A 21,734-nucleotide genomic window follows, 5' to 3' on the forward strand; every position below is an offset into this window, starting at 1 on the left:
CAATACACTGCATAATTCTATACAGTACTTGCTTACTCATAAGCCCTACTGTGAAGCTTACTGCCAAATAGGTTAATACAGGCATGGCAAAACTTGGCCCTCCAGCTGTTTTGGGACAACTCCCATCTTCCCTAGCTAACAGGACTAGTGGTCAGGGATGATGGGAATTGTAGTCCCAAACAGTTGGAGGACCAAGTTTGGCCATGCCTGGGTTAATATAAGATTGTAACTGTATGTCACTGAAGCTTGTCCATCAGCTCTCAGTAGATTCCCTATCTTTATGTGAAACTGTAAGTTCTCCCTCTCGCCCTAGGGCCTATGGATGCAAAACACACCCACGCAATAAAATCAACTGTAAGCAAAAAAATTGCGCATATTTGCATTTTTCCTGGGAAGTGGGTCTGTAGCTTTCATCAGATTCTCAAGTGAGTCTGTAACCCAAAAAAGTTTAAGGACCACTGTCACACAGCATAACTATGCTCTTCCAAGTTGTGTGCAGATTCATGGATTATTGTGCATTGAAAAGAACCTGAAGTTAAACATAAAACTGCAATCTTAAACATACTTACTAGGGAGTATGCACATTGAACACAGTAGGATATACCTAAATGGAAGCATGATCAGAGTGCATTGAATTATGTTGAATTATGCTTTGACTGACTGTGCAGTAATGCCCTTATATACTATTAAACTGGGGAAGATTTGCTTACTGTTGGTGGAATCCCAGTGGGTTTGGTAGAAATACATCATTGTAAATGGCTGGTTAATCTGCTTGCAGAGGACAAAATCATTGAACAGCTGCTTCAGTGAACAAGGGGGTTTCCTATAGCTTTCCTGTTCCTGAGTTACAGGTGCAGTCCAGTCCTATGCATGTTTACTCAGAGATAATTCCCAGAGAGGTCAATAGTATATTTTATACACAAGGTTCTATATATTAGGCAACACCCTATACTTTCCATTTGTCACAAATATACTGAGTCTGTCACACATTGCTGTTTTCCACCTTTAGCTTGTACTGAAAGAGCCATATTTCAGAAGGTCCCAGCAACATGCCTCAGGCACTCATGATTTAAGTGTAGTCCAAAATGCTCACGAAAACAAATGTCAGCTTTCCAGTACCTTTATACCTTCTCTCCTGAACAGAACCCCAACCCCCCTCTTCTAACCACAAACATATTTTCTGCTGCTACGCAGCTGTGTGCGGTTTCTTTGTATTCTTTCTGCAGCTATTCTCTCCCTCTTTCGCCCACTGGCTCCCGCGAGTGCCAGCCGGGGACGTTGCCTCCGTCCGCTTCGCCTTCGGGCGCCCAGGCTGGAACCGTCAGTAGCACGGGGCGAGCCCGTGTCGCCTGACAGACATCTTGGAGCGTCCTATCCGTGAAGGAGATGGGCGGGACTAACCAGCAAGGACCCAATGGCGGCGCTGCGGAGGAAGGGACTCGAATACCTGTGTGCATATAAAAGCTGCTGCGTGCTTCATTCCTCTTCGCTTCCACAGTATGGCCGGCGACATTAGCTAGCGCTCGCTCTGTGCTTTTCTCTGTAACAGGGGAACACACGGACTACAAGGAACCGAACCGCATCGCCTGCACGCCTGCCTACTCCGCACTTCTCTCCTTCCATCTCCCTCCTTCCCCTACCCCAAAGGACTGTGTAACAACCCGCCACTTTTCCCGCAACCGCTCTCTGGTATATATATCTATCTATATATTTCTCTTATAGCCTAATATAAGATTACTACCCCGTCAAAGGTGAAACCTGTTTGGGACGGGCTGAGACCCGGTGAAGGCGCCGCGGCCCGGAACAGCAGCAGTACCAGCCTTGGCCGGTGTGTAGGTGAAGAGGAGGGCGGCGGCAGCAGCAGCAGCAGCAGCAGTTTGGTCGGGGGTGTCTGTCGTTTTAATTTCTGTGGTTGTTGGTTTTTGCGGAGTTGTCTCACCATGATGGAGGAGAACGGTGCACACTTCTTCGAAGGGACTGAGAAGCTACTGGAGGTGTGGTTCGCCTGGCAACAGCCCTCGCCGCAGGAGCCGCACCAAACCAATGGGTCCGGCGATCTCCGCACCATCCCCAGGTTAGTTGCTCGCGAGGGGAGACGGGAGGGAGCCAGAGGGGCCGATCGGAGTGGTGGCGAAAAAGGGGAAGGTCCGCTCTGCTGGAGGGCGGCCGGGCGCGGGAGAGAAGCAACATGGATGGGTTAGTGGCGAGAGGGGAGGGGGGAGCGAACATGCCCGACTGGTGGCGCACATGCACTGGCAAGAGGACTGCCGCGATGCCGGCTCCGCTGGGCGGGAAGTGAACAAGGCTGATGGCCAGCAGAGGGGAAGGGCATGGCGGCTGCTCCATTCAGAGCGCAGCTCGATGTGTGGATGAGTGTGTGACGGGAAGGAGGGACAGTGCGGGGCTGGCCCGACGGAGAGGGAGGGATACGGCGGACATTGAAGTGACGCGCTGAGTTTCGCCGGCTTCTCTGGGCGTTGACGGGCGGAGGGGGGAGGCACGAGAACGAACAACCGCCAACCGCCACCAACGTCCCTCCTCGGCACGCGCGCGGGCCTGGCTTCCATGCACGGCCGTTGGCGGGCAGGCCTGCGTCCGAGTTCCAAGCAGGCCGCGCAGCCCTAGGAAAAAGTTGGCCGAGTGGAGGAACTTGGTGGTGGTGGGAAGAGCCGGGGTGACCTTGCACGGGCGGAATGTGACCTTCCGCGCCGGTCCTTTTAAACGACCTTGCTAAAAAGGTGCCTTCGGGAGAGCTTCCGACTTCAGCTCAGTCCGCGTGGTTCCTCTCTTCCCCCGCCCCTGCTCTGAGGTAGCGCGGAGCGATGCCATCGCCGCGTGTAGTCGTTGCCGGCCGCCCTAGTAATGGTCGGGGCGGGCGGCGGTTGGCTGGGCCTTCGGGGAAGAGTGGGAGGCGCATGAAACCTTAGCCGCGCGCGGGGCCACCGGCAAACCTGCTCGCCCGTGTATAAGCGGCGTCTACGTCTGAAACATATTTCGTGTGCGAACTGGGCACTGCCCGCGGCTGAGAGCACGCAAGCTCCTCATGGGAGAGTAACGTGACGGCGGGACACGTGTCTAACGCCTCCGCCTCCGAACGCTGCACCGGCGGCCGCCGTTACCCCGGTCTCGCCCCGGCGGGAGGGCGAGCGAGCGAGCAGCCTTGCGTGCCTGTGTCGTCTCCATTGGCGCCGTGGTTCCAACCTGGCCTCGATAATCTCGGACCAAATTCTGACAGAGCGGGCGCTTGGTTGTCTCTGTCAGCCCCAGAACTTGGCTTTGTGGAAGAGTTAATCGAGTCTGTCAGCTACCTGTGAAATGACGCTTTTAGCGGGCCTTACTAAATGCTGCGGAGCGTTAGCCCTCGCACCGTCTTGTGTTCAGCTTCTGACTGGGACAGGTCTAGTGTTCTGGGCCACATAGGGACGTTCCGGCGAGGAGAGCAGTGGCCGGGGCGGCTCTTATTTGCGCGATTGGCTTTTCTCCTATTTGGGCGCTGGGGCGGGGAGAGGCCCCTCCTATCTTTTGAAAAATGTGGCTGGAACCGAGATCACACGTGAGGCTTCTGGCTCGCGCCCCAGATGTGGTGGCCTCTCCTTCCCCATTGACAAGCTCAGGCCAATGAGATTGCAGTATCATTTTAAGGGCTGGGCCTGGGCCTGTCATCCAGTGGGCATTTCAGGAATGTGGAGGAAGCGCCAGCTCAGCCAACAGAGTAGTGGGGGGAAGGGCTGAGCCCTGCACAGCCTGAAATGTACATGTGCTTGCATCTTCCTTGCTTTGTGTGTGAAAGGGACAGTTCTCTCTTGACTAGTTTTTAGTAGAACTTTGAAACATGGGGCTTGTTAAGCATAGGAACCAGAGTGGGAATTAATGACTGACAAGGTTAACTTGCTGAAACAAGACAGAGAAAAGTGATGGGCAAGGGGAGCCCTGTTCAAATCAAGTCTTCTGGATAGCTCACACTTCTATAAACTGAGCTATTTGAGAATTCAAAACACACCTGGACTCCTATGGCAAATTATCTACATTGTGGTTGCCAATCTTGTTTGTCAGTGGTATTAAAATACGTTTTGGCCCAACATTGGTGAAACAATTTTTTGTAGTTTTGGCTATTGCATTGAAACATTTAATCCTAAAACAAGTTAATATCCAATCTGATCAACATGTAGTCTAGAAACAAGTACCTGTAATATAGTTGAGGTTATGAAACTTCCTTTAAGACCTATACTTTTTAGGAGATTCTCTAAACCTGGTATGTTAAAAACAGATTTTTAAAAACAGTACCTGTTGTAGTAATAATAATAATAAATTTTATTATTTATACCCCAGCCATCTGAGGTTTCACCTATAACTTTGATATAATAGTACTGGAAACAAATACAACTTTCCTGTTTTATGGAAGTCTACAGGAGCAGGTGTGTGCCCCTCATAAAGAGGCATAAATGAAAAATGTAAGCACCTACCCATGCATATGAGCATTTCAAGTGTGTCCCTTTTGTATATGAAACACCCCAAAGCTAGGACAGAATCGGCAGCATGCAAACCTCTTAATAAACGCATTACATCCATCTCCCCCTTGTTTGCAGTGTGTTACCAGTTGGCCAGAAATCTAAGACCATGGCAGGTTTCAGAAGTCAAGAATACTAGTACAGAACTTAAGTTAAATCAAGCCAACCAATATCTACACATATACCTTAAAATTTCACATAGTTGACGGGCAGGGGCTGTTGTGGATCACTAGTGAAGTTTATGTGTACTATGATTCCTGCATTGCAAGGGGTTGGACTAGATGATCCTTTGGATCCCTTCCAACTTAAAATTCTGTACAACAGTGGTACCTTGGTTTAAGAACAGCCCTGTTTATGAACTATTCGGTATACAAACCGGAAGTAGTGTTTCGGTTAGCGAACTTTACCTCGGTCTAGGAATGGAAGCCAAATGGTGGAAGGGCACCGGCGACGGGAGGCCTCATTAGGGAATGTGCGCCTCGGTCTAAACATAACCAGGGTTTTACCCTAGGCACTTTCTCCACGTGTGCTCCTCAGCAACAGGTATTCAGAGGCATACAGCCTCCAATACTGGAGGTAGGATCTAGCCATTGATAGCCTTATCCTCTTAATTTGTATAATCCTCTTTTAAAGCTGTCCTAAGTTAGTGGTCATCACTACATCTTATGATAGGAAATCCCATAATTTAACTCTCTACAATGTAAAGTACTTCATTTTGTCTGTCCAAGATCTCTTGATAGTTCTTTGAACTGGCTCTGATTTTAAGGGAGTGGGAAGGTTGATGTACAGTAGCAGCCATCTTGAAACAGTTTTTTTGCTTGAACAAGCTCAAAGTACACCGTAAGCCACCCCCAACCTCTCTCACCACAAGTGCATAGTAAGAGAATCCATACAAGTAACACTGACAAGCCCCCCTAAGTAGAATAATAGAAGCATAACCACCTGACCCCACCCCACTCACCATTCCCCCTCCTCCTCTTCCTTTCTTTTTTCGTCTTCTTCCTAATTGTTTTAAACCAATTCATGAACCAAAAACTTGTGTACATTGACCACTTATAATGAAACATATGTTGTAGATATTTTCCCACATTTATTATGCTATTTTGACACGACATGAGAAAACTTTGTATACTTATTTGTATTACATTATTATTGTTTATAAAACCCACAATGAAATAAATAAATAAAACAAGTGCAAAGTACAAGGCAGCAGAGCAGGATGGACTTAAATCTGTTGCCACTCTTCTGCACTTGTTTTGTGGAGGAGGAAGCATCACATTTTGCTTGATGCTGTTATAGAGCAGATAATGTTGATGGCAGGGAGCAGAACCTGTAGTCACCACTTACAGTTCACTTGTCTGGAGCCTAGAGAAGGCTACTGGCTGTGTCTTGGAGCGTTTTGGAAAGCAGCAAGGCTTCTCACTATTTGCTGAGTCTTCACTTCCTCAGTTGGTGTGAGGGGGATTTGTGCCTGCAGTTATGCAAAGCTAGAGGTACAGTTGTACCTCGGGTTACAGACACTTCAGGTTACAGGTGCTTCAGGTTACGGACTCTACTAACCCAGAAATAGTACCTTGGGTTAAGAACTTTGCTTCAGGATGAGAACAGAAATTGCGCAGCAGCGGGAGGCCCCATTAGCTAAAGTGGTACCTCGGGTTAAGAACAGTTCAGGTTAAGAATGGACCTCCAGAACGAATTAAATTCTTAACCTGAGGTACCACTGTATTCCCAACTGCCTGGGATGTTAGTGTGATATCACAGACAAGACCCATCCTGCAGCTTTGTTAGTCAACCACCAATAAGTTGTGGATCCCTGAACATTATGGTTCTGCTGCAGTTAAAGTTGTTAAAAAGTGTGAGCCACTGACTCCTGCTTCTTATGGGTGGGTCATTATGCAAAGAAGGAACAGAGAGGTTGCATTATAAAGGAAGGAAGTGCACCAGCATGTGCAATGTGGTCCTCACTAGCATAAAATTCTCTCAATTACACCTCCTTACTAAGCAAGAAATATGGCGGCCCCTCATCCTATTGCTCCATCTGTAACTCCAGTGGAGCAGCATGTTCCCCCCCCCCCCCAGCATAGCATTCCCTTCCTTTAGAGCTATTCATAAGAAAACTGTCCAAAGGAAAGCAGAGCAATGCATTTGGACCAGCTTGATTGCAGGAGTTGCCAGGAGGTGTACAAGACATCTTATGAGGACTCCACTCTGGATTTGTGTAGGATTTACTCCTTAGATTTTTCTTTTCCCATAGATGTTTTGCAAGGCAGCAGGTGCAGATTTTTCCTCAGATTTTAGTCCCGGAGCCTTTTTCATGGATGAGTATAGCTGCAAGGCAGTGGAGGTTTAGGATCAGTTTCCTTTCTCCAGATCTTATTTAGTAAGAGCTGAGCAAATAAACAGAACTTTAGCTTACTGTCTGCCAAGGCATATGTTGGAAGCCAATATGTCAATGGAACTGATTCCAAAGTGTTATTGGGATATAGAATGAGACGTCTCATAGAACTCAAAAGTTCTGTGTAAGACAAGAAAATAAAAAGGCTTTCCCCTCAAACATGGCTATTCAGAATCTGCTTAGTATGGACAAAGGTTTGTTACATTAAATTGAAACCTGATTCTTACTGAAAAAATTGGTACAATTGCTCAGGCAAAAGTAAATCCCTTTCATAATTGTGATCTAAAACACTACCAGTCTATGAATAGTAAGAAAACTGGTAAGGCTAAAAAGATGTCATTTGTTCTAAATACTGCAGTAGCAAACATGCTAGTAACTAGAAGCCAAATGCTTGTCCAAACACTCTGATATAAAAAACTAAGCCTATCATGCTATAGGCAGCTATGAGTTATGTAGGTTATGTGTACATTTGATGGTGCTTCAGTATTTTTATGGTACTCCATTAAGTTATCCTAAGGGTAGGGTTGCCAAACTCTTTGGGACTGGACACACATTTGCAGACTGGAGAAACACTCATTGGTACGTCACCATCTGATACATATATTTCTAAAACAGTGGTGTATATCTGACCACTACATCATGTTAATTACAGCTACCGTACTTTTCGGACCATAACACGCAGTTTTCCCTCCCTAAAAGATAAAGGGAAATGTGTGTGCGTGTTATGGAGCGAATGCAGGCGGGAGGAGCCGCTCTTGCTGCCTTTTCGGCAGCCTCTCCTCTCCTCCTCCGTCGCTGGGAGGGAAGCCGGCACAGCTGAGCACAGCCTGTCTGCCTGCTTGCTGGCTTGTCTACTCTATGGCTTTTCGGCAGCCTCTCCTCTCCTCCTCCGTCGCTGGGAGGGAAGCCGGCACAGCTGAGCACAGCCTGTCTGCCTGCTTGCTGGCTTGTCTACTCTATGGCTTTTCGGCAGCCTCTCCTCTCCTCCTCCGTCGCTGGGAGGGAAGCCGGCACAGCTGAGCACAGCCTGTCTGCCTGCTTGCTGGCTTGTCTACTCTATGGCTTTTCGGCAGCCTCTCCTCTCCTCCTCCGTCGCTGGGAGGGAAGCCGGCACAGCTGAGCACAGCCTGTCTGCCTGCTTGCTGGCTTGTCTACTCTATGGCTTTTCGGCAGCCTCTCCTCTCCTCCTCCGTCGCTGGGAGGGAAGCCGGCACAGCTGAGCACAGCCTGTCTGCCTGCTTGCTGGCTTGTCTACTCTATGGCTTTTCGGCAGCCTCTCCTCTCCTCCTCCGTCGCTGGGAGGGAAGCCGGCACAGCTGAGCACAGCCTGTCTGCCTGCTTGCTGGCTTGTCTACTCTATGGCTTTTCGGCAGCCTCTCCTCTCCTCCTCCGTCGCTGGGAGGGAAGCCGGCACAGCTGAGCACAGCCTGTCTGCCTGCTTGCTGGCTTGTCTACTCTATGGCTTTTCGGCAGCCTCTCCTCTCCTCCTCCGTCGCTGGGAGGGAAGCCGGCAACAGCTGAGCGCATTCAGATTCTCAGTGTCTGCCTGCTCTATGGTTCTCCCTTACACACATGTAAGCGGCTCTGCTTTCTTTACAATGAGCTGGAAGGAGGGACAAAGAGGGCATCCCCTTCCGTCCATCCCCCAGCACCTCACCGGTAAATTCAAACAAAGCGGCTTACAAGGCTCGTGTCCCTGTGTCTCCTCCTCCTCTTTTTGCTCCCGTTCGAGGCAAGGCAGCTGCACAAATGTGAGTTCCCCCTCTCTCTTCCTTCCCTCCCTCCCTTCCTCTTCCAACTTAAAACAATATTGGGGGGCAGCCAGGTAAGCCCCACCTCACATACCACAATGGGGGGTGGGGGATGACTCCCTCAAATATTTAATGGGGTGAAAACATAATGGCACTTGGTGAAGGAGGAAATCGTTGCACAGTCATTCAAAAAATGTGGCATTAGCAATGGTTTGGATGCAAAAGAAGATGAGATTTTATATGAAGATGGCGAAGAAAGTGATGCCAGTGATTGTGAGCAGCTGAACTTCATAGATTCTGACTCTAGCACTGATGAGTTCTTGGGGTTCACAGAAGACTAGAAGAGTACTCGAACCTAAAATTCTCTCTTCATTTGTTAATGACAGTGATGATGGTTCTTAATGCCACTGTTGACTGCTGTTCACTTTACATGGTTGTAATATGATTCTGATATACCGGTTGTTTATTAAATAGTTTAGTACAACATTTGATTCAGAATATTTTTTTTCCTGTTTTCCTCCTCTAAAAACTATGTGCGTGTTATGGTCAGGTGCGTGTTATAGAGCGAAAAATACGGTACTTTTATTGACACTGTTTTATTTTGCTTTTGCATCTCTTCATTGTACTGTATACCTTTTGCATGCATTCTGTTTTACCTTTAGAGGGAATGACATTCAGCCATGACAATAATCAATAATTAAGGGAATATTGGAATTGGGGCACTGGACAGTTGTCATATTACTTGTGTTTCTGCTTCACTCTGCCTTGGCACATCCCCCCTGCCAAAAAAGCAAGCAGAAATAAATGTCCATGATTGATAGTTAATAAGAAGACACGAGTAGTTTATTTTCATCTAGTGCAAAAGAAATACCTATGTTTGGTAGGTAGAGGTGTACATATTTGTATATGAGAAATAATCATTTTAATTATTTTACATAGAAAAATCTCATTTTAACTCAAATGTACCTAAGAAAAGCACTTACTCAGTTCAGAGATCTCTAGGGAAAACATTAATATTAACCGAGTGGTTGTTCAAGGAAATAATTAAAAATATATTTAAGAAGCACCTTAAAAATAAATTTTAAAGTGAGCCTTTAAAAGCAATTTATTTAGCCACCATGCCAAAACTTTCATTTCACTTTTGTCTAATTTTTGAGACAATTTTTCATACTTCCAGTTTGTGACAAACCTCATAACTGAATGAGACTCTGTTTTAGTTCTTTCTGTGTCCTGTCTATGGCGATGTTTTCCAGGTTTGCAAAATGTTTTCAATGTGTTGTGAAGAATGGCTTGGACTATAAAGCCTTGAAAGATGCACTTGTGTTCACCAGATGGCAGTGGCAGAAAGCCTGTGGTCCTTCAGATGTTGCATTCCAACTTGCATGAGCCTCAACCAACATGGCCAATGGTCAGGGATAGTTGAACAACATCTGGAGGGCAACAGGTTCCTCATCCATGCCATATAGTGTCACATTGCAGTGTGTGAGGCCATAGCCAGGCCAGAAACAGGCTCCTATGCTGAAACTTCAGGCTTTATTCTGCTTTTGCAGCATTCCTATATTCTAATTCTAAAAGCATGTGATGGCTTGTAAGTGCTAATACTCAGATACCAGTAGCTTTGAGTGCCCAAATACTAAAATTCACACACAAAAGTTTCACAAAAGAAAAAATGTTCTGCAACATGTTGAATTGCAATCTACTATTACTCTTACATCTATGGCTTACATCTAAGCCATGCTGAGGCTGGTCATTATGTTACTACTCATGTAGTTAAACAGAATCTACAAACCACTTAGGAAGGAAAATAAGGCATTGGACACTACAGCTATGGACTTGTTTGTACTACCCGTTTATGGCTTGAAATAGTAATGTTGTAGTCGTATTGGAATTCTGCTTGAATTAAAATTTTATACTTTACTCTCCCTAACAGATTTGAGTGGGACAAACTTTTGGAGAATGTGCATTGTTTGATCATAAGTGTGACAAAAACTGACAAGCAGGAAGCTTATGTACTCAGGTAAGCTTACAAAGGTTAAACATAGCTCTTTAGAAACAATCTTATCATTAAGGTTCAAAGTTATGTATTTGCTTGATAAGTCTGTTGGCTTTACTAGTCAGGTAAGATCTTGGTGGTCCAGTAGAAAACTCAATGAAAACATGAATTCATGTGCTGTGGTTGTAAGTGAGGAAAAAGTCAGTGTTGAGAAATATACTTACTATTTCCAGTCTGTGTACCCACTTATAGTGTTTTATGCAGTTCTGATCACCACAGCTTTTTTTTTATTAAAAAACCCCTTTTATAGTATACTCTGCTCTGCTGATCATATACATCCCTGTACATATGGAGGCAGCTGGAGGCAACCCTCTGCCATCAGTTCCAAATCTAAATGCTTGCTTGAAAAAACAAGCACCAACTCAGCTCTGCAGCTACCCAAATGGTCTTCAATTGGAACAGGTTGATGGTTCTGATAAAATTATGCTGTGTTTTGGGCTGCATATGTACTATGGTATAAATATTGTGATAGTCTTTTATTGCCACCTCTTGGCTACAGATAGGGTAGAGTTGCTTGGATACTCAGGGGAGGGTCAGCCCAGAACAGCCCCGTTATGAGTTTTGTTGGAGTGTGTAGCTGTGGAGAAAAGGAGCCTGTCCAACTCCCTTTGTTACATTTTCATGCTATACTTATGAAAAGTATACTTATGAGAAGTTCATCCAAACATTCTGAAGCTAAGTGCAGTCTTGTGGTGGAAGTTAAGTCAAGAATACTGACTTGACCAAAGTCTGATCATTAGCTTTGTAGTCAAGTTGAGATTTGGATCTGGTCCCAACACTGAAGCCTCTTTACCATGCTGGTTTTCACCAATACAGAAGTCTTAAACTGTTTTGGCATAGTTATTCATTTCATTGTAAGGGATGGCAAACTAGATGAGATGTTGGAAGATTGTGAGTGGATTGTCTGTGGTGTTCTTTCTAAGAGGAAAATGCAGAGGAAAGTCAGATCAGAATGGCAATACTACAATGGGTGGTAATCCTTTTCAACGTGCTTCAAATTCAGTATTTCAGAATTAAATCCTTTCCCTTTGAAACTAATATCTGTCTGATGGTGGAAAACATATATGCACTCTTTTTCACCCTGTGGGGCCAGTTGCAGTTGTGGAAGGGATGATCTTAAGTTGGGAAATGGTATTGGGTAGGGAAAAGTCCTCCTTCCCCCAGCAGTGCAGCCCTGATCAGTTGGCTGTCTCCCTGCTCTCGGCAAAAAACGTTCGCTGTCATTTGTGAGAGATGTGATCATGTCTCTTCACATGGTATGAACCCATAGATAGACCCATAGAACGTTTTGTGGCTGCTGTTCAGGAGAAAATTGGTGTTACTGTCTAATATTCTATATGCCTACTTCATCAGCCATTAGTGGCTGTGTTTAAGATGGTATATAATGCTGTCATTGTGTTCCTTCCCTGTATTTAAGACCTCCACAAATCTGCATATTGAGGACATAGGCCTTTACTCAGTACCGTTAGAAGCTCCCTTCTCTCCAACAGCGAGAGGAGCAATTTGTCAGGTCACAATGTTGATGCAGGCAAAAGTCCTGCAGAAGAGCTGTTGGCTTCTGCCTGATCCAAAGCCCATTGTGGAATGATACACCCCCATCCAGTGTTTAGGGAACATTCCCAGGGATGCTTCTGAAGAACAGCTTTGAGTGAACCAACTCAGTTGACAGATAAATTTTGAGTTTCCCAAAGCTACCCAGGTATGAAATGTAACACTACCACTTGTATTTTGTTTTTCAGTGAGAGTAGCATGTTTGTCTCCAAGAGACGTTTCATTTTGAAGACATGTGGTACCACCCTCTTACTGCAGGCACTGGTTCCCCTGTTAGAGCTTGCTAGAGAGTACTGTGGGTTTGACTCGATTCAGGTAAGATACCCAGAATCTCATCCTTATGTTATAGCTGCATTGAAAGGTATATGAACTTCTTAAGTGTGGTGGTGGTTTACATATTTAAGGAAGAGAGGTGTAGAGTGCTAGACCTTGTTTCAGTGTTGTTTCTATGTTTAAAGCTTCAGCAGACATCTTATAGAAATAGATTGATTCCTGGATCCTGCACAAGAATATTCTTCATATTAATGTGTTTATTGGAGTGAATACAATATCTCTCACAAACCAATACCAGCAGGATGGCAACCCATATTGCCTTTACACATGCATGTTTCATAAAGTAACATTGCCTGTGTTTTTATGTACAAGCAGAAAAAGCTGTGGGAGAGCCAGGCCAACACTAAGGTCAAATTCACCTTCTGGTCAAATGCACGACAAAATTTATTCTGGTTTGGTCAAAGATGGTGCGTGATGTTCTTATCCATCAGTATACCATATGGATGCGCTGTAGTGTACCCTTCAGTTAAACATGGCTTGCTGGAACGTGCACAGTTCACAACTGTACAACAGGTCTATTCTACCCAGTCCCTTGCTTCAAAAGTTTACTTCTGAGTGATCTTAATCTAAAAGTTCTACTAAGGTTCCAGAGCACTATTGTCTGCATGGCCTCTTTTAAAGACTATTTAAGCAGTTGGAAATAATGCACTCATGAAAGTATTTTTCTGTATTTACAAGAAGAATAGTGTGTGGCACAATATCACCTTGTTGTGTGGCCTAGCTAGTGTTTTGATTGCATGAAAGTCTGCATGAAAACTAAAACAGCTAAGGTGCTTTGTCAGAGAGGCTGAGCTACAAGCACACACAGATACTATAAAATAGAGAGTGGCTATAGTTAGTATTATGAGGCAACTGTTGGAAGTGCAAGTAACTTGACTGTTCTTCCTGTTGTCAGGGCCATTTTTGAAAGCTTTTACATTTATTTTCCCCACTCACTGAGGCAAATCTTTTAAAACAGCTTTTTACCCAAGCCACCGTAATGAATACAGCATGTAATATGTTTCCTTATCCTTGCCCTATCCCTGCCTGGCACTGGGCCTTGAATTGTAGTCGCAGCATGTAAAGAGCACTCTAGGGAGAGGCCCTAGAAACACTCCTCCTGACATCCTGATGGTCATTCTCTCTCACTGCACCTTGGAAATTGGCAAGCATATTGGTAGTGCTTTCCAAAATAATCACTTTGTTAATGTACACATCAAAGTGCACTGTAACATACTAAAGCTATTTCAGTTTATATGTGCTTATGGGATCTCTGAATAGCACTAATCCACGTTAAGAGGAAGCAATACATATTAAGATAGTGTTCTTGGCTATCAAATCAATTCATTGTATCTTGTTTGGGGTAGACATTTGTGTAAGCCTAGGATTTCCAAGCTGCATAATAGTAAAGTAGATTGATGGTGTATCAAAGCAGCAAAACCAAATGTTGGTAGCTAAACAGGTAAAACTTTGAAAGGCATTCGTGGGCTACTGAAATTAATACCCAATACTGACAATCAAGGTCATGGCTTCTGTGAGCCCTTATCATTGGACTCTCCTTTATTTGACTCAGTGAAGGGAATAGCTTGGTGTAACAAAAGTGTTACCAGTTCTTCTGGTGACCCCCAACCCCTGCATTATCTATATGCAGTTGCCAATCTGTATTTTAAAGACACCACTTAAAATCTTTGCAGATCATTCTTATGTATTATATGTGAAAAAACTGGTGTCATGTTTTGTTTTTGCAGAGTAGTGCATTCATCTTTGAGTTGACAATAGATTAAATTATAGACAAGAAGGAAAGGCCTGAGCAGAAGCTTGTGTTTAAATAATTTCCTTTTGATCCTAATGTAACTTTTAAGAAAAGCTGCATATTTAATTTCACCCCTCTTATTCTTTAGAGCTTCTTTTATTCACGCAAGAATTTCATGAAGCCTTCCCATCAAGAGTACCCACATAGGAATTTCCAGGAAGAAGTAGAGTTCCTTAATGAAATATTTCCAAGTAAGTAAATGTGTATTTTTAATGGGATGCTTGTAAATAATAAACAACTGTCCAAGAGGCTTATGCGCAGTGGGTTGTTGAAACTAGCATGTAAACCAATATAAAATCATTATCATACTAAAAATGCAGCTTTGCCTTGATTAGAAGTGATAGTCTGAGTTGACCAAAAGATGTCAAGAACTGACTCTTACATTATCTACTCTTATGTAGACTTTCACACCTAGTCAGAATTATGGTATGATAAATGTAATAGGTTTATACAGTTCACACAGTTTGATGGATGTCCGATATTTTTATGTGTATCCTTGGGTGATAATACCCCCTTGTCTTCTGTTGACCATAAGTTCTGAAAAGGGTAAAAAGAAAACAGTTGCATGGACAAAGAGCTATGTAGTTCTAGCAAATCTAGTAGATTGCTTGGCAGTGAGGCATGGCTGTGTGTCTTTTGCAATAACATGGACAACCAATGCCTATAATAAGTAGTCAGAGCTTAGGAGCTCTGTAAGAAAAGCACAGCGACAAATCTCCAGTGCCAACTAGTAATATACTAATATTATTTTTTTTTGCTGCAAGCCAGTGATGTGGGGTTTCATGCATGCATTGGAAAATTTTCTGGTGCCACAGAGTGATCTAATTTAGCATGTTTATTTTAATAAATGAAATAAAAACATTGAAACTGTCAATCTTGCCTAATACTGGAATAGGCATCCTTTTTGTTGTTGTTAATAATGAACTTTCAAAATGGAAATATTTACAGGGGTTGGGGAATCAGTTTGCAGTACTAGTTTTCTCCCCACATCAGTGCTACAAACTGATGTATGGTGTGAATTACTCTCATGATGTTATGGAGACACTAATTAGACAATGGAATTAATTTTTAGCTGTACTAAACATTGCGTTTCAAAACAAAGATGATAGTCCTTGTTTCTAAGCTCTATTCCTGGTCTTGTTTGCTTTTTACAGATGGAGCAGCTTATTGCATGGGTCGTATGAACTCTGACTGCTGGTAGGTTTACTTTGAATTATTACTTTAATCTTGAGCAGTACAAATTTGACTTTTATGTGCTATATATTATCTTCTTTGATTCTCTACCCCCTGTAAACAGGTACTTGTACACTCTGGATTTTCCAGAGAGTCGGGTCATCAATCAGCCAGATCAAACACTGGAAATTCTGATGAGCGAGCTCGATCCAGTAGTTATGGACCAGTTCTACATGAAAGATGGTGTTACTGCAAATGATGTCACTCGTGTAAGTGTGGATTGTCTACTGTGAAGGAGAAGAACAGAGACTAATACAGTTCCTAATATGTAGGACTTTTGTCCTCACCAGCCCCTCACTTGTAAAGTCGTTAGGCAAATCCTTTCCTGATTGCCAGCTAATTTGTCTGTAAAATAGAAATAATACTCAAAAGGTTTTAAATGCAGGGAGTAGAAAAGTTTCCCCACAATTAAAACATGCTATGCAAGCTTTTAGTTTTAACTAAATTTAAGCACAAGTTATCGTAGTCACTATAAGAAACATTGACTTGTTTTAGGGTTGCCTAGTCAACAATAGAACATTCACTACATCTCTCATCCATATCTCAATGAAGACACCATTTGATCAGCTTAAAACACACATGGTGAAATGTATGCACCTGGAATAGTATTCCCCACTACTTAACTGGCTTCTCTAGTTAAAACTAGTAAGGTAAATTAACAGCCAGACATCTAAAGCCTTGAACTTATTTGAGAGAGGAAGAGAGGAACCATGGGTGAAAAGAACTGATTCATCAGACGTACATTAATCGGTTGAAGCAGTACTCTACACTGAAGATTAAATATGAGCATGCATTTTAAGACTTTATGTTTATATGATTACTTTTAATTTATCTTTTTAATTTTTATGTACACTGCTTAGAAATGTCAGCTACATAAATAGCTTAAATAAACAAACACTTTCTTGGCTTTAGGTGAGTGGAATTCGTGACCTGATAACAGGTTCTGTCATTGATGCTACAATGTTCAATCCTTGTGGATATTCAATGAATGGGATGAAAACAGATGTGAGTGCCATTTTTTTTTTATTCTTTGCTATGATAATTCACTTATTAACTGTTGCCATGTTGAGATTTCTAACTTGGTTCCTTTATTTTCTTCTAGGGAACTTATTGGACTATTCACATCACTCCAGAACCAGAGTTCTCATACGTTAGTTTTGAAACCAACATAAGTCAGACATCCTATGATGACTTAATTAGGAAGGTCATAGACATTTTTAAGCCAGGAAAATTTGTGACAACCCTCTTTGTTAATCAGGTACAAACATTTGTATTACTTTCAGTAGGCTAGTTTTGGCAGCCAGATAATCCCAAATGATCCAGCTATCCACAAGCATTACAGAAGTAATTGTATTTGTAATCCAGAAAATGTTTACCTAGTCAGTCTATTACAGCAAACCCAGTTTTGTGGCATCTTACAGCATTCTATTTTTATTATTGCATAAACCATAATAAATTGGAAATGCCATAAATAGCACATAAAAGGCTACTTCCACACAATCAACTTTACTGTTTCCACTACCATTGCCATTCAGTGTTCCCGTCCCCCAATGGCCATAGTTTTTGCATGTTTGTTTTGTTTCTTCAGAAAACACAAATACACTGATTTAAAAAGAAAGAAAGAAATGAATAACAGGTGTATTCCAGCTGCAAAAAGGAGACAAAATATGGTTTTGTAATGTTGATGGTCAAGAGAAACTGGACAGGAGCTACTTTAAACCACACCAAATGTTAGAGGACCCTAACTGATTTGAAGGCTATAATCCAAAGCATGTTTTCCAGATTCAAATTGAATTTATAAGTAGTAAACATTCATGCTTTTGCAGAGAGAACTGTAGATTTTTATGGGGCCACCACTTGATTGCAGAAGAGGAAGGCCTTGAGTGTTTCAGTGTCCTCCTGTGAAAAAGAACTATAGACTGAACAGTGTATTGTGATCTAAAGCTGACATGTCCAACGCCTCAATCACGATCGACGGGTAGATTGCTGGATGGATTTTGGTCAATTGCACTATGGCCAGGCAGCCTTTGCTCCTTCTTCGCAGCCAGGGCTCTGCTGTGGGAGGGAGCGAGCTGCGCCTCTGCTTTTGCCGTACCGTGAGCTCCGGAGCACATGTCTCTTGCTTTGCTCTGAAAAGGAAGCTGCTCTCGGCTGGGTGGCCCTTGCTGGGTGCTACAGGGCCACACTCGTGCGATGGGGAGAGGGTGCAGCGGTCCCCCTTGGGAGCAAAGGAAAGTGGGGCGTGGGGGTGCCGATGTTTCACGTTCAGGACGAGGCTGGATAAAAGGAGAGCGCCTTTCCTTCCTCCTCCATACAGAGCGGCCTGTGGCTTAATCAGCTGTAGTCTCCATTTGGGCAATACGTGGAAGAAGGCGATGGAATCAACCGTGAATCCGTGCTAAGAAAAGAAAGGGTGTTTTTCTGGCCGCCAACAACGCCTTACCCCTCGCCCCTAAAGCGAAGAAGTTGAAGAATGACAATGGGAGTGTGTGGTAGATCACTGCCCGTTTTATTTACTGGATAGTAGATCACAGCCTACTTGAAGTTGGACATGCCTGATCTAAGGGAAAGGATAGAGGAAGTAAGATATTCTTCAAGCAAGCCTTTGAAGACTAAACAATACAATACATTTTACTGGATTCCATTTTCATTTGTGTTATGCAAATAGTCTAGAATAAAAGATCCAATCATAGAAGATTTAGCACATCAAGATAAACTAAGAGATAAAATTCTGTAATGAACTAGCCATTCCTAGTTTCAGTTGATCCCTAGTCCTAAATATCATCTACATATGAATTCCAACTTAATATATTTACATTATTAATTTGCTTACTAATTCATTAGTTGCAAGTAAATCATTCCCTTTTTAACTTGCCTCATCCTCCTGCTTTTGTGCATAATAAATCTCTTTGGAGTTACAACAGCCAAGGGATTGTAAAATGTTTGCCCCCTTCAAACTCATGTGCACACATTTTCTCTGTACTTACAATAAATTATGCCTACTCAAAAGGTGTGTCATGTCACCCAACTTAAATGGAGCTCTGGCCCATTATGCCATAATTTATTTTTTAAGGTGGCACAAGGCTCTTGGTGAAGGGATGCGGGTGGCGCTGTGGGTTAAACCACAGAGCCTGGGACTTGCCAATCAGAAGGTCGGTGGTTCGAATCCCCGCAACGGGGTGAACTCCCATTGCTCGGTCCCAGCTCCTGCCAGCCTAGCAATTTGAAAGCATGTCAAAGTGCAAGTAGATAAATAGGTACCGCTCCGGCGGAAAGGTAAATGGCATTTCCGTGCGCTCCTCTGGTTCGCCAGAAGCGTTTTAGTCATGCTGGCCACATGACCCGGAAGCTGTAAGTTGGCTCCCTTGGCCAATAAAGCGAGATGAGCACCACAACCCCAGAGTCTGTCACGACTGGACCTAATGGTCAGGGGTCCCTTTACCTTTACCTAAGGCTCTTGGTTACAACAGACAAACGTGGTTACCCCTCTTAATTTGTTAGTATTCAATATTCTACCATCAAGATTCGTGTATCTGAAGAATATCTTTTTCTTTTTCTATTAGAGTTCAAAATGTCGCACAGTGTTTTCTTCAGCCCAGAAGATTGAAGGTTTTAAGCGCCTAGATCGCCAGATTGCTCAGTTTAATGACTACAACTTCGTGTTTACCAGTTTTGCCAAGAATAAACAGCAGAGTTGATTAAGAGAAATGAAGAAAAAGCGCAAAAAGATACCCAATAGAGGAGGTGGTGGTTGCTTTCTAGTTAATGATACAAGGGGCCATATTTTTCATATCCACCTCGTAGTTGCAGAAAGCCCTAAATGTAATCATAGTATAATTTTCAATTGTATGCATTATTATATCAAAAAATTAGATATATTGCATGAATACTCTCTACTGTGTTTAGGTATTCTATTTCACTTTTGCTGTGAAATTGAAATGCATGTAGAAAAATGTTACTGTATGAGACTCTACAGCATTTGTAAAAATTCCAATAGGATTACATGCAGTATAGTTTTTCTCAACGTATCACCAAAAATTCCCCACAGACAAGGCTTTCGTCCTCATTAGGATTTCCCATGGACCTACTTATCTGAAACAATTAGTTGTTGCCTAACTTTTTTCATATGTATGCTGTAACCTAAAATTTTAAAAATAATCTTGAATTTGAGCAATTTCTAATTGACATTTATTTTGTAACTCTTTGATGGCAGATTCAAACTTTTTGCAATTTTGAAATATTGAGACTGGTAGAACAAGACTACTTACACATGGTGGACTACTTCACTTTTTAAAATTTGAGGCTAGTATAAAAAATTATCACTAGGTCTGTGTATATTTTCACAACCAGTTGAAACAATATACTGGGGTTTAACGCACTAGCTTTTTACTTCTGGAAACTTAATTGCTCATTGGTCATTTTATTTTGAAACTTTTTTCAGTTTCGGCCAAGACCATTTCTGTTCTGTGTTGGTCTTTTGTTCAAAGGCAACACATAGCAACTGGTGAAAATTGTTGAACATCCGTGTAAGGGTACTTACACAATTGTGACAATATAGACTAAGCTGACTCTAGGCATTTGACAAGCTTCAAATAGTTGCAGCGTTGAGGAATCTAATTGGTTTGGAGCTTGGTACTTACTGGTAACTTGGCAGGGACATCTAATGGAATGTGATTCAAACTACTGCACAAAATGGTTAGTTACCATTTACTGTGAAATAAGGTGGCTCTATTATTGCATATTCAAACACCACAAATCCTTCCACACTGTGACTGACGTCCTGTGACAGCATTGTGCATGTGATATTTAAGCTGAACTTAATAATATTGTGACTTCATCTGTGTTTCTTAATTAACGTGTGGTTCCTTTTTACAAGATGTGGAAGGCACTGAGTGATTTGGCTGCAGGAGGCAAAATATGAGGAGCCTAGACAGTCAAGTACAACACTTTATGCACAACTTTTAATAACAATTTAGGCATGGAAATACCACTTCATGGATATAAACTTCAAGCTTCTGAGACAGTATATTCAAGTAACCTTGGAAATACTGTGGGATTTCAGCTGTTGAGACCAGGAAGTCTGTTACAAATTTGACACTCATCTTTGCTATGTTTTTGATTCTCTGAATATGACAATATTTTGTTCCTTCTGTATTTATAAATGAAACACTTTTTTTAGTGTTTCTAGGCTACTAAATCTGCTTGGTTGGATATCAAGCGGTTGAACACCTTTTTATTTTTAAGTAGATTTGTTTTCTACCAAAATTACCAATTTTGCTTATAAGTAGCACCTAACAGTTTAGGGTGCTTTAGATTTTGAGGACCAATTTTTCAAATGGTTTTTGTTCTTGAAAGAGTGCCTCAAGTTGACTTGAGGTCTGCTAGACTGAAGTTCCCTTCAATAATACTGAAAATGCAGATTCAGGTAAAAAGCCTTGGATAGAAAGAAAGCAGCTGAATTGGGTATTTTTAAACACTAGGGCGAACAATGGAGGGGGTGATGTTTGGTGTTAAATCTTCTCTCTTGTGGTGTTAGACATGGATCATTAAAATGTACAAAAATATATCTGTACCTGAAATTGTAATGCTTCAATAAAAGTTTGCTTTCTAAGCTCTTTCAATGAGTGAATGTTGTTTACCCTGACTTAGATAATTCTATTTTGAATTCATACATGGCAACTTCAAGCCTTGACCAGGTTAAGTTCTTGTCTACCTCCAGACAGCCCCTTGTATGCTAATAACTGTGATGGGGAATCAAATGTCAGGGTGACCCAGGAGGATTAAGCCTATTGGAAGCACTAATCCTGCTAATCAACTACCTGTCTGTACTATTTTTAATCAATGCAAAGGGCAGACTATTATTGTAATCTTGTTTTTAGAATGAAGGCACTACTTAAATAGCAGTTGTGTATAGTCCCAAGTGCAATTGAATGTGTGTGATTATATTCTTACAGAACACTCTGCCATTGCTTATAATCTGTCATGAGCAGCTCCCCTAAAAAGGACTGACAAAAGTCAATACCTTTACTTCTGGCTTTCAATAGAAAAGAGAAGTTTGATAGATCATGGTGATAGGGAGGGGTGATTCTAGGGTGGCTGAAGTAGGCACTGAGCAGTG

General features: G+C 42.7%; 1 protein-coding gene across 4 annotated transcripts; it reads left to right on the plus strand.

Annotated features, from left to right (window-relative positions):
- The first annotated feature begins 1,463 nt into the window (after positions 1-1,463).
- Positions 1,464-21,231, plus strand: AMD1 (adenosylmethionine decarboxylase 1). Of its 4 annotated transcripts, none has more exons than XM_081857368.1 (9): positions 1,464-2,074; positions 10,585-10,671; positions 12,447-12,573; positions 14,472-14,574; positions 15,538-15,580; positions 15,681-15,825; positions 16,529-16,621; positions 16,719-16,874; positions 17,934-19,169. In XM_081857368.1, exons 1-9 carry the CDS (start codon positions 1,941-1,943, stop codon positions 17,958-17,960), a joined length of 915 nt encoding a protein of 304 aa, XP_081713494.1. In that variant the 5' UTR covers positions 1,464-1,940; the 3' UTR covers positions 17,961-19,169. The 4 variants fall into 4 exon arrangements, with proteins under 4 accessions (XP_081713494.1, XP_081713493.1, XP_081713496.1 ...); XM_081857367.1 differs by lacking the exon at positions 17,934-19,169 and adding an exon at positions 19,180-21,231 and having other exon boundaries at positions 1,467-2,074; XM_081857370.1 differs by lacking the exons at positions 1,464-2,074; positions 17,934-19,169 and adding exons at positions 2,591-2,738; positions 19,180-21,231.
- The last annotated feature ends 503 nt before the right edge of the window (positions 21,232-21,734 follow it).

The sequence above is a fragment of the Podarcis erhardii genome (genome assembly GCF_964252035.2).
Source record: "Podarcis erhardii genome assembly, chromosome: 3".
NCBI lineage: Eukaryota > Metazoa > Chordata > Lepidosauria > Squamata > Lacertidae > Podarcis > Podarcis erhardii.